Source organism: Panthera leo, chromosome E1 (genome assembly GCF_018350215.1).
Source record: "Panthera leo isolate Ple1 chromosome E1, P.leo_Ple1_pat1.1, whole genome shotgun sequence".
In the NCBI taxonomy this organism is placed as follows: Eukaryota; Metazoa; Chordata; class Mammalia; order Carnivora; family Felidae; genus Panthera; species Panthera leo.
Window position 1 is genome coordinate 49,929,132 of NC_056692.1, and position 12,343 is coordinate 49,941,474.

General features: G+C 43.9%; 1 protein-coding gene across 1 annotated transcript in view; it reads right to left on the reverse strand.

The window, feature by feature from the left end:
- Nucleotides 1–4,023: 4,023 nt before the first annotated feature.
- The window catches only part of ABCA9 (ATP binding cassette subfamily A member 9), a 62,373-nt gene continuing 54,053 nt past the window's right edge, over nt 4,024–12,343 (reverse strand). Inside the window, exons 32-39 of the mRNA XM_042916227.1 lie at nt 11,041–11,201; nt 10,144–10,219; nt 9,975–10,069; nt 9,298–9,417; nt 8,956–9,096; nt 8,034–8,113; nt 5,192–5,247; nt 4,024–5,060 (exon numbers count right to left, since the gene is read on the reverse strand). Of these exons, the coding sequence (XP_042772161.1) occupies nt 4,962–5,060; nt 5,192–5,247; nt 8,034–8,113; nt 8,956–9,096; nt 9,298–9,417; nt 9,975–10,069; nt 10,144–10,219; nt 11,041–11,201 (828 nt within the window). The 3' untranslated portion in view covers nt 4,024–4,961. The remainder of the gene's footprint in view (nt 5,061–5,191; nt 5,248–8,033; nt 8,114–8,955; nt 9,097–9,297; nt 9,418–9,974; nt 10,070–10,143; nt 10,220–11,040; nt 11,202–12,343) is intronic.

Sequence of the window (12,343 nt, forward strand, 5' to 3'; positions counted from 1 at the left end):
TTGCTATAGACACCATCCTCAAGCACTGTATGTCATGCACTTAGGCGATACTACTCAAGGTCAAAATAGCAAAGGATGTGAGAGTATGCTTTAGAAGCTTTTATAGAAATTTAACATTTCTACAACCTCTCATAACATGTTTTGGTATTTCGGAAAGTATTGATCTGTAGTCGGTTTCAATTACTGCCTTTGAGTGGACTGTCTTAGGTGTCTCGTGGCAGTAGAGTAATGACACCACAGCAACAGCGTTGACCTGCAGCGCATGTGACTCCAGAGGCGTTCTTAAAATTCCCTATGGTCTCGGTCTTCCTTCGGGTAGAAGTGGGGCATATTTTCTATTTCTTCGTTATCTTACTGTTCATAAACGTAGCACGTGTTCAGTTGGGCATTAAGAATACCAGCCTTCTGGGGCGCCTGGGTGGCTCAGTCGGTTAAAGTGCCCAATTCTTGATTTTGGCTCAGGTCATGATCTCACGGTCATGAGACTGAGCCCCACATCAGGCTCTGCACTGAACATGGGGCCTGCTTCGGATTCTCTCTCCTTCTCCTTTTGCCCCCCCCCCCCCACCGCACCCTCTCTCTCTATCTCTCAAAAAAAAAAAAAAAAAAAAATATATATATATATATATAGGGTATCAGTCTTCTAATCAGGAACATAGAGCACCTTAGAGTATTGAGAAAGATTTTAAATTCGAGTAATAGATCCAAATTTTAATCAAAGTCCTGGTTGAGAAACATGTACCCATGAGGAGTTTTTACAAGATTTTAGGGTCTATTTTTTCAACGCTAAAACAACATGAAAATATGCAATTTTCTTACATGTCTGGAATGCCCAAGAATATTGAGTCTACAGTATGTTGAGGGACATAAGCGGAATGAGTATACACACTGTTCTCTTGCATTTGGTGAGCAAAGTAACTGATTTTCTCTGGCAGTGCTCAGTCTCCCAGATGGCTCATGGGTCCAGGTTTGGGAGTTTAGAATGGGTGTGCTAGGAGAGCATGGCTGTAAGGGAAAACTGCCCAATGAATGTGATTCAAATGATAAAGAAAGGGGTGGGTGGAAGGCAGGTCAAAGTATGGGCGGGCCTTGAAACTATACATTATCTTATGATCATCCAAATAAATGACCTAGAGAATTTCTAGGACAGGGTTTGAAAATAGTGAGAAAATAAGCAAATATAGAACAAGGTGATCAAACAAAGTGATAGATAGCACCTGAGTTCCAATAGCTGGAAATGAATGATGAGAAGGACAATAGAAAATCTGCCTTAAGGGACAGGAATATTTTTTTTTGCTTACTTTTTCCTTCTTTTTGGGGACAGTCTTTGTCACTTTTCCAGCCCATCCTTTTCTGAACTCAACATCACAAGTCAATGGGTTCCACCTTAAAATTTTGTTCAGTATCAAGGGTTTTCAACTTCTTCACTCGGTTTTGTCAGTTTGTGAAAACCGGGCAATGTAGTTCAAGATCAGCACGAACTACGCAGAAGAGACTGAACATCCAAAGTAATCCATAAAGAAGAATTTTCTTGTAGCCAAACAGGTTACAATATAGTTGGTGTCCATTAGTGAGAGAAGAGCTGCAAACCAGAATTCAACCTACCGGTACAATCCTATATTCCATTATATAGAATTAGTGATATAAACAGTGAGTTTTCATCCTATCATGCATTTTCAAAAAGTTAAGTCTATAAAAATTTATGATGACCAACGATCAAATTCTCTGAATGCTCTATAAGCAAGCCATGTAATCTGTCACTTCCTACGTTTATAAAATAAGCAAATGATGGTAGGATCTCTGAGGTCATGTTCAGCTCCGAATTTTACTGTTAATTTGCCCTGATGGTTAAAATGTGCTTTTAAACCCCAGGTGAGGAGTCAGTGCTGAGTAAGGATATTTTTCCATATATGGTGATGTGTCTGCCTCAAAATTTACCTTTCCTATCAAGATACCACCCAAAGGAAAGGCTTTCCATCTATACCTGGGGAAGCATATTAAAAAATACACCAAACCAGGGGCACCTCAGTGGCTCAGTTAAGCATCCGACTCTTAATTTCAGCTCAGGTCATGATCTCATGGTTCATGAGTTCGAGCCCTGCTTTGGGCTCTGTGCTGACAGTGTGGAGCCTGCTTGGGATTCTCTCTCCCCCTCTCTCTGCCCCTTCCTCTCTCTGTCTCTGTCTCTCTCTCAAAATAAATAAACTTAAAAAAAATAAATTAAAATACACCAAACAGAGGAATCTCATTTAGTTTTCAGTATTTTTTGCCACGCTTGTGTTTTCAGAGGCTGCACTGATTCAGGACATACCAGGGTGCTGAGTTCTTTATTTTCCCTCCCTGAAATAGTTTACAGACCATTGTGCAACACAGCACTGAAGCTTGTGCTCTCTAAAAAGTACAAAGAGACGTGAACTTCAAACAGAAGCTACACCAAGGCCCACACATTTTAAAATGTGTTACTGACCATTTTTAATGCTGATTTTCTAGATGTCTGCAAAAAGAACAATTTTTGCAGGTTAGTCCCGAGTATTCAATGCAAGAAACCACATCCCCCAAATGAAAAAGACTGTTTTTCATTCATTTTTTACTTCATTCCAAAATGGTAAAATTACCAAGCCGCTGGTTTAAAGGCTTACAACTGTAATGCGATGGGGTGATCTGGACCACGTCTGGAGAAGTTTTTGAATGTTATATTGAGGTGAAGACTGCTACTGGCATCTAGTGGGTGGAGGTCAGGATTGCCATAGAATATTCTATAATACATAGGACAGCCCCTCTGTTCTCCCTCCCCCCAACGAAGAATTATCTGGCATAAAATGTGAGAAACGCACATCTAGTATGAGAAAAATGAACCCTATGTCATTAAAATTATTTATTGGGGCACCTGGGTAGCTCAGTCAGTTGAGTGTCTGGCTTCAGCTCAGGTCATGATCCCATAGTTTGTGGGTTCGAGCCCCATGTCGGGCTCTGTGCTAACAGCTTGGAGCCCGGAGCCTGCTTCTGATTCTGTGTCTCCCTCTCCCTCTGCCCCTCCCCTGCTCACACTCTGTCTCTGTCTCTCAAAAATAAATAAATGTTAAAAAAAATTTTTTTTTAATTATTCACAATCCCTGTAGTGATTCACTTATCAAGCCCTTGGAATAAATTATGCTTACTTTCCACTTCAAATACTGCAAACATTCACTCAATATAACTTTGTTGTATATAACATCTAAGTTAGGTCATCCTTCCTGATGTTTTACAATATGGGGAAGGGTAGACTGATCCCAAGGCATCATATCTTGGGTTGGAAGCTACTGTTGTTTGGCTATACTTTGAGGATGGTGTGGCCCAAATGGGTTGAGAGTCAAGACGGGGTCACCCTTGCAGGATCTTGATCCAGGCAAAGACTGGGGACACGCAGCTTAGACGAGTTCAAGGTCTTTGGCAATTGCATCAGTGTCCTGATCAAATTTACTCCAGGTTTTTGTCCCCACCCCTTTCCTGGCACGATCTGTGTTAGTGAACATATAAGTGACTATCTGTTGTAACAAACAACCCGATAAACTCATTAATCTTGGTAGCACAATACCAGAAAGTATTTTGTAGTGGTTCCATTTTTTGGTTTTGTTTTAGAGTATGTGGTGTGTGTTTCATGGCTCGGTCCTGTGCAGTCCAGATGGTTCTGTAAGCAGCTCATCTCCAAATGCTAACTCCCAAGATAGTTTCCAGGAAATGTGGTTTCCGGCGACATCTTTCTTCTTGGCTTGCAAACAGCCATCCCGCCGTGTCTTCATGTAATCTTTTCCCTGTGAGTGCACAGAGATATGGCGTCTCTTCCCCTTCTTATAAAGATACCAGTGCTATTGGATTGAGGCCCCGATCTTATGACCTCACTGAACCTTAATTATCTCCTTAAAGGTCCCATCTCCAAATACCGTCACACAGTTCAGAGCGTTAGCATATGAATTTCGGGGAAACACAATTCAGACGGTAACAGCTGGCAACAATAATTGTAACAGTAACAACAAAACACCCAAGTAAGAGTATACAAGTATATTGCATTGATTTTAAGCTGTCTACAGGGTCACCAGTTAGAGAAGTCGTAACGTACATCAACACGAGAAATTAAGATCTGCATGAGGATAGACGCTTGCATCATAAAAAAAAAAATGCAAAATCAGAAATATGTTTCAAGATTGTATGTAAGATATGTAATTTTTAAACTTTCGTCAACTTGATTATTGAAATTCCTACTGAAATTACTTAATAGGTTTCAAATTTCCTGTACGGTCACAACGGACAAAATATAGACTGTGCAATAGAAAATCGGAAAAATGACAGAAAAGGAAAATGCAGGTATTAAAAACCAACAACAACGACAACAACAACAAAAACCCAAATCAACTGAATTACCAAAAGCGAATACTTGTGATAAACACCGGGTGCCGTATGCAAGTGTTGAATCACTATATTGTGCACCTGAAACTACTATTACACTGTATGTTTAACTAACTGGAATTTAAATAAAAATTTTTTTTTAAAGCAAATACTGTGCTGTTGAATAATCACTGCCTCCCTTTCCCCCAAAATCAGGATTAGGTCTTACTTTGTACTTATGTACTGCATTCAAAAGGATAAGAAGATAGTCAGTATTTTGATGTTTGAAGACAGAAAATAAAACTATCTCTGTCTCATCCTCAGAAACCCAAACATTCTATAATAAATGCATTTTTAATTGACTACCCTATGAAATGTGGGATTTCGTTGCTGGTATAGAAGCCGCGTGGTCTGGTTTCACGACTGTTCTCACTGACTTGGCTCCTTAGTCCCACTATATGTAATATTATTGAGAAAAATGGTGGCATGAGTTTCAAAAGCATTTTATATCATGTCTGAGATAAGATATATTAATGATATAAAATATTCTCTTTCAAACGAGGCAGAAGCTTAAAGAGAAACATAGGGTGTTTGGCGCGTCAAGGGTCCTCCTGGGGGAGGAGCTTCCATCTAACTGAGGGGTCAAGTTCTTCGTCAAAGTCATCCAGCTCCTGCTCCTTGGAGAGCTCCAGGAACACCTGAGAGGGGCGAGAAATGAAGAGACGGGGAGGTCACGCTGCCTCCCGCAGCTCCAAGCGAGTGCAAAGCACGGGCACAGCTTGTACACTTCTGTCCCACGGATGCAACAAAGTCCCTAAAACGGACGCACCTGCTCCAGGGTGGACTGCGAGAGGCTGTACTCCTCCAGGTCGAAGCTCTGTTTAACTGCAGAAAGATGGGTGCACATGAGGAGTTCACATCCTTTTTATCTGGAGAGTTTTACCAAGCTATGTACAAAAATGTACATGCAAATAGATTTTAAAATCTAAAATATAAGGTAATAGATATTCTCGGATTAATATGGAAAGGCACGTGCTTGCTTCGGAAGCACGTATACTGAACACGGAGAGGCAGATTCACCCTATGGTCTTGTAACAAGCTGGAAATACTCTCCCGCTGTCTTAGAGTTTGGGCAGGGCCACACAAGACTGGAACACAACGTAAGGGGCTCCAGGTCACCTATGCAGGGTAAGCTAAGAGATGGTTCCCTTTGGGCTAGAACACCAGCATGTGCCCCTCTATGTCCACCTTCCCTCTTCTTTACTCTGATCTTTGTTCCACAGGCTGACTTAAGAGGCTTTTTCTGGTGTTTTCTACCAGTGGCAGTTCATGAGGAGGGGCAGAGGAGAGGGGGGCTCAAGGCCTTTATTCCTTCCTTCACTCCCTCCCTCACATCAACTTTGCGCCGTGATTGAAAGTCCCTGCTTCCCACAAGGTGGAAATTCTACATGATTCTACTCCTGGATTCCAGCCACTGCTCCCTCTCTTAGTCTCTTCGGACCTAAGAATGGCAACATTTTTCCCGTTTCTAGCCTTGGGTACTTACGCTGAGCCTTGCCCCTTTGCAAATGGTCCCTTCATAGACCAAACTTTGTCTAATCCCCCCCTTTTTTTTTTTTACCTACTGTTATCCGTGTAGACTGTGATTAAGACCTCAAACGAGCAGACACGTAAAAGGAAGAAAATAATGAACAGAGAGGTAAGACTAGAAAGCAAAGGTTTCTTGTGGACAGTTACCGGATGTGGACAGAGAATGCGGTAGGATCGGCTTGCAGTCTGGGCACGTGGGGTGGGGTCCTTGACTCATGTCTGGGAACATGTAAAGGATTGTGGACGGTGATGGCCCTGCACTTTCAGAGTGTGGAGAGGCAAAGGTGGTGCATCCCATGGGGGGTACCCCAAGAGATCTCTTGGAAGGGTAAGGGGGTACCAAGAAGTGGCCCGGAGGCTGCAAGACACGCAGAGACCAAGAGGAGAAGGCATCGCCCACTCCAGAATGGAAGCTGTAGTCAGAGGTGGCAGACGGGAGGGGAGAGGGAGTCTTGAAGGAACTCACAAAGGCACCCCGTGAAAGGACCAGTGATTGATCATCTCTGCACAGGAGGCCCCGGTACCTTTGTACAGCTCAAAGGGACTTAGATTAAGCAAAGCTTAATCTAATCGAGCATTGCTGTCATATTATTTCTTCTTCCCTCCCCTTACACTCCACACTGGAGAGGCTTAAAACATCAGCTTACGAGCAGAGGAGGGAAAAGTATAAGAAGGGAGTTAAGACCAACCATCCTGACTCCCTAGCTTCGGGTCTCCAAATATTAAGCAGCTCCGACCTGGAGTGGGCATGGGAGGCTGGAGTATTGCAGTCTGCAAAACCCCAGAGTGATCTGATGGCGTGGGAGAATGAGTGTGTGTAGCACGACAGAGGAATGGTCATGGGCATGCGTTGTGCTTGCACACTATTGGGCCCACCTCATTGAATACATGTACTGCAGCTGAGAATGTGACTGTGTGTAACTTAACATTCGGAGAGAAAAAAAATGCTAACTTACGTTTCCATGACACAGGGGAGCGGGAAACTGTGATAAAAAGTTGGGTTTTTCCTCCAAGTGAGAACTTTACTGTTAGCAAACTAAACACGGCAGAAGGAACTCGAGGTGGGAGGGAACATTTTTAAAAGCAGAAACATTAGAAGGCTCTTAAGAAAAGGCTCCATTGTACTCCAGGGAGGCGGCGTTCCTGGAACATCCCCCTCCCTGCCCCTAATTGGTTATGAAACACTTCATGTTGGTTTGAGTCTGCTGTGGGATTCCCTCCCGCTGGAATGATGCAAAATTGATCACTAGGCCAAAATGGCCCACTGTGAAAATGGATACATAGACCCTAGAGCAAGGGTGACCGGCAGAAGGAGAAAGTGAAGAGAAAAGCTATCTGGGGCAATCCTAACCTTGTGTCAAGGAGAAACATTTCTCTAAGAACTAGAATCCTGGGGCTTCTAATGATGGACAGGGGACAAGAAAGCACAGATCAAGAAGAGGGGGAGGGTGTTCAGCTTTTTATCAGATTTCGTACACTGGCATGATAGGCAAATACCGAGCCCATGGTAGATCAAAGCAGTATATAAAGATCACCATCCAAGAGTCTAGAAAAGAATTATGGCTTAGCCCATATCAACAGAGAGGAACCTCCTTATCAACATCCAGTGCTGTTTAAGAGTACCTACAGACAAAAGCAATCATATATTGTTTGTTTTTATTTTTTTGTAAGAATTTGTGGACACTCCAGCCCCAGATGCCAACGATCTCTTCCCTCTAGAGCCTCATTCAATTAGGAGGGGATTTCTCAACCTTGGCACTAATGATATCTCAGTGCGATCACTCTTTGCAATGGGAGGGGCTGACCTGTGTGCATTACAGGATGTTTAACATCAGCCCTGGCCTTGACCTGGGGGTGACCTACCAGTCACACCCTTCAACTCCACCCCCGGTTGTGACAGCCAAAGATATCCACAGACATTGCCAGATCACTCGTGGGTGAGAACCACTGGATGAAAAGTCTTAATCCTTTATTTATGGTATGACAGTATGATTTCATGTCCGTGTAACTCTATGCTGGTCTTACACGAGATTTGAATTTCTCTGTTTTCCCGAGTCCTATCTCTCAATAGTCACTCTTACCTATCTCCAATTTGAAGAAAGCCTGTGATAAGGGTCGCACATCCTCAACAGGCAACCTATAGACCATCAGTGAGGAGTACCTGTGAGAAAGAGAGAGTGAGGTTGAGATTCAGGTTTCAAGAAGATAACCATGGACGAACGCATGTGGAAAAGGCAGCAACAATGTCATCCCCAATTTTGTGTGCATCTGCAGGTGGACGCAGCCATCATGTGGCTGCTCTTTAATCAACAAGAAGTCACTTTACTAAAGCAGAAGCATGAGGCGGCTCTTACAATAAGGGTCCCTTTTCCTCTTGGGGGGGATTGGGAGACAGAAAGGAGGAAACCGGCAGCATCTACACCTCAAGAAGGGAAGGAGCAGGATTACGTACCATCCCTCTTCGTGAGAAGAGAATCCACATTTAAGTAAAAAGGACTTCGTTCACCTCCAGGCTCCACTGTTAGGATTTGGCATTATCTCACCTACCTGAGCCTCAAATGCCATTACTGATAATAACAAAAATGTTAAGAGCCACCACTCACCGAGCTTTGACTGATGTCTAGTACTGGGCATGGGCTTTGTACACTAATGCGTTTAATGGGGATGGTTTTACCCTCTAGAAAGGATCACGATGACCTAGGTCCTCGCGTGCATTGGGACCCGGCACGTGACAGAACCACCAGGAACATATGTGAATTCCCTCACAACAGTCAGCTTCCAAATCAGCACATTGTTCTCTTATTTCTTTGCTGGGGTATCCTTTGGAATTGGACCTTTCTCTAATAATTAAAGTACTCGCAATGACCATAGAGTTAAAAATAAATAAATAAATAAAAGCTCAAGTAAAGCTTTTGTTTCTCTTCACCATAATAAAAAAACACAACATATAGAAAGAGAGAACAGAAAAACAAAACGATGAAACAAACTAACACCTATGTTTACCTTTCCTGCCGAGCAGCCTGGGGGAAAAGCCTCAGAATTTCACAGTGGAGGGGCTTCACTTGGGTGGGCGTCTTCACCTTCATCTCTAGCAGATAATCTTTGCCAAATTTGCTTTTCAGATGTTGTATGGAACCAATACATCTGGAGGTTGGAGGAAGACAAAGTCACGCAGGAGAAGAAGGTGAATCTATTGCCGGTGAATTTCAGCCTCGGGAGGCCAGAGCCATGCAGAGGGGGAGCAGGCAGCCACTCCCGCCCCTGTATGGGGATAACCCGGTGCAGGGAAATGTGCTTTGCTCAGGTCCCACTGGAGACCAAGTGTGGGTGTGGCCGGCCACCCACCTCAGCCTTCCAGACACCATGATGGCCACGCGGTCACACACGGCCTCAGCTTCTGCCATGTAATGCGTGGTCAGGAGGGCGCCTCTCTCCGTGTTCCTAAAGGTGGCCCGGATCACCTGCCTAAAGTTAGGTCAAGGGGCATGTTACCTAGTGGAAACGCTCAGGGCAAGACGAAAAGACTTATAAACGCACCTCCATTGGCACCCATGAAGCAACTAGTGAATTCAGATTAGCAAGGAGTTTCGGAGGGACAACAGTCATGTAAATAACCAAACTATTGGGTAGAGTATATCATTCAGAGCACGGCTGGGGCTGAATGATCTTAGAATATTCCTAAGGACTTGGGATTTTTTTTTTTTTCCTCCATAAGAACTGTGTATCAGGTGATGCTGCAGAAATCAAGCCTGAATAATAATAGGTGGGTTTGGTTGAGTATAAAAAGGGCCACGCATACCCAGAAGACCTACCAGGAAAACGAAATTCACTGAGTATTAAGGTGTTAGAATGATCTTTTTCTCCTGAATAAAAACTGGCTGTGATAAGACATTAGATCCTTCCCCCTTTAGTATTGCATTATCTGATAATGCGGTGTCTTTCACCTTATAAACAACGATTGTGAAGGTCAGTTGTTATAGGATTAATAAATTCACTTAGGGTTACTCATGACACCTCCTCACCACATGTGCTGCTGTCCCTCGGGGTCCATCCCCGTGGACGGCTCGTCCAGAAGCACCACCGATGGGTTTCCCAGGATGCTCAGCGCAAAGCACAGCTGGAACGAGAGGAACAGCGTGTCTGGGGCCGACATGTGGGGTGTGCAGAGGAACGCTGAGCCCCCCCTCTTACCTTCCTCTTTATTCCCTCGGATAAGGTCCTCACGGGCAGCTTCAGCTGGTCCCGAAGCTTGAGCACATCCGCCAACCTGAAGGAAGAGGAGCAAGTCAATCCATATTACCGCCACACGATGGGGAATATACGTAGACGAATAGGCAAATCAGAGCAACCACTATATTAAGAGACATTTAAAAAAGAGTATTCTGAGTGATCGGGGCGCCTGGGTGGTGCAGTCGGTTAAACATCTGACTCTCGGTTTCAGCTCAGGTCATGATCTCACGGCTGTGAGATCGAGTCCCACATCAGGCTCTGCGCTGACAGCATGGAGACTGCTTGGGAGTCTTTCTCCCTCTTTCTCTGCCCCTCCTCTGCTCATGCTCTCTCTCTCTCTCTCTCAAAATAAATAAATAAACTTAAAAAAAAAGTTTCTTTAAAAAAAAAGTATTCTGAGTGATCATAAAATCGAAACTACCTAGGATACTTCATGAACCTTTCTTGGCGGTCAAATACATATTTTCAATGACTTCTTTCCATATTAAGAATAATATGAGGCAAACCATAAGAGACTCTTAAATACAGAGAACAAACTGAGGATTGATGGGGGCTGGGGGAGAGGGGAAAGTGGGTGATGGGCACGGAGGAGGGCGCTTGTTGGGATGAGCACCGGGTGTTGTATGGAAACCAACTTGACAATAAATTATATTTTAAAAGGAGAATAATATGAAAATTTTCTCTCCAGCTTAATGTGTGAGAAGACAACACTGGACTGGCTTCTTGGTGACAAAGTCTTCTCCCACAAGAATGGAGTCATCAGTTCGGATCTGAATCTTAATCCTTCCTTAATTCTGGGTCAACGTCATTCCTACCACATCCCTCCAGGAGTGAACGGGCGTGTCTCCCCCCATGTACCGTGTGATGGTGACAGTGGCGTCCCCCTTCTTCAGCCCTCTGATGGCGGCAAACACCTCCAGGTGTTCCCTCACTGACAGGTTGGGCCAGAGCACGTTCTCCTGAGGACAGTACCCCAGGAACCCGAGGGAGGCTCCTTCGCCACTCCCTTTCAACACCACCTGCACAGAAAGTTCATTCTCACATTCAGTCCAAAATTGTGTATACCTGTGTATGTGCACGTGAGGGCATATTTCAGGGATGCCCTTCTCTCACACCCATGGCAGCCAAGAGGGCAAAAGTAAATAAGGGATCACTTAGCTCTAGGAAAAAGATGGTAATAACGCCAGAAATCAAAAGGAAGATATCCCCCATTGTCGTATCCCTCTACTGTAGTTTAGACTTTATTACCAAGTCCATTACCTTGATTGAGTTCAGGGTCGCTTACTTGGTTGTCCGTTGCTTGACTTCCTTCACTGATCCAAACATTCAAAGGATTTGATACTCATCGAGGATTCTATTTCCCCAATGTCAAATTAGCTATAATTATAGGATCTGTTTCACAAGTTTGTCGTAAAATAAGGCAGTGATCCTCAATTAGGGGCAATCCTCCTTCCAGAGGACATCTGGTAATGTCTGCAGCTGTTTTTGGTTGTTACACTTGGGTGCTGCTGGGATCGAGTGCATACAGGTTGGGGAGGCTGCTCGATATCCTACAAGGCAGAGGACAGTCCCTCACAATAAAAATTGTCTAGTCCAAAATGTTACCAGTGCCAGGCTTGAGAAATCCTGCACTAAGGTAATAAACGAAAAGTCCTGGGCACTAGTCTGGCCCACAGGAACCCATAAATACCGATACATAGCACTTTTTTATTTTTATGAGCTAGTCACTGTGCCATATGATCGCATTAACAGGTCGTGTGTACCAGGGCTTACTAGGTGCCAGAATCTGAGCATCTTATGTGTTTCGAAGTACTTTACCCTTAGAAAAACTGTATTTGACTCAGATATTAGTTTTATCATCCCTGTTTCACATAGGAGAAAACTAATGTGTGCATCGATTTAAAAACCCGGGCAGAAGGTCACACAAGGTAAACCGGGGGTTAAAGCCGGGATCTGCCTTCAGAATCCAAGCCCTTGACCTTGATGCTATATTCTCTCTCCCCAGTACAAAAGAGGAGACAACTAGTTAATGTGGGCTCACAGAACTTTCAATCTAGAGAGAGAAATGGGAAATAAAAGCACGTCAGCACATATGGGGATGAATTCTAGCCCCCGCTTGCTGCTTTCAAGGCAATAAATGTGATAAAGAATAAAAAGCGAA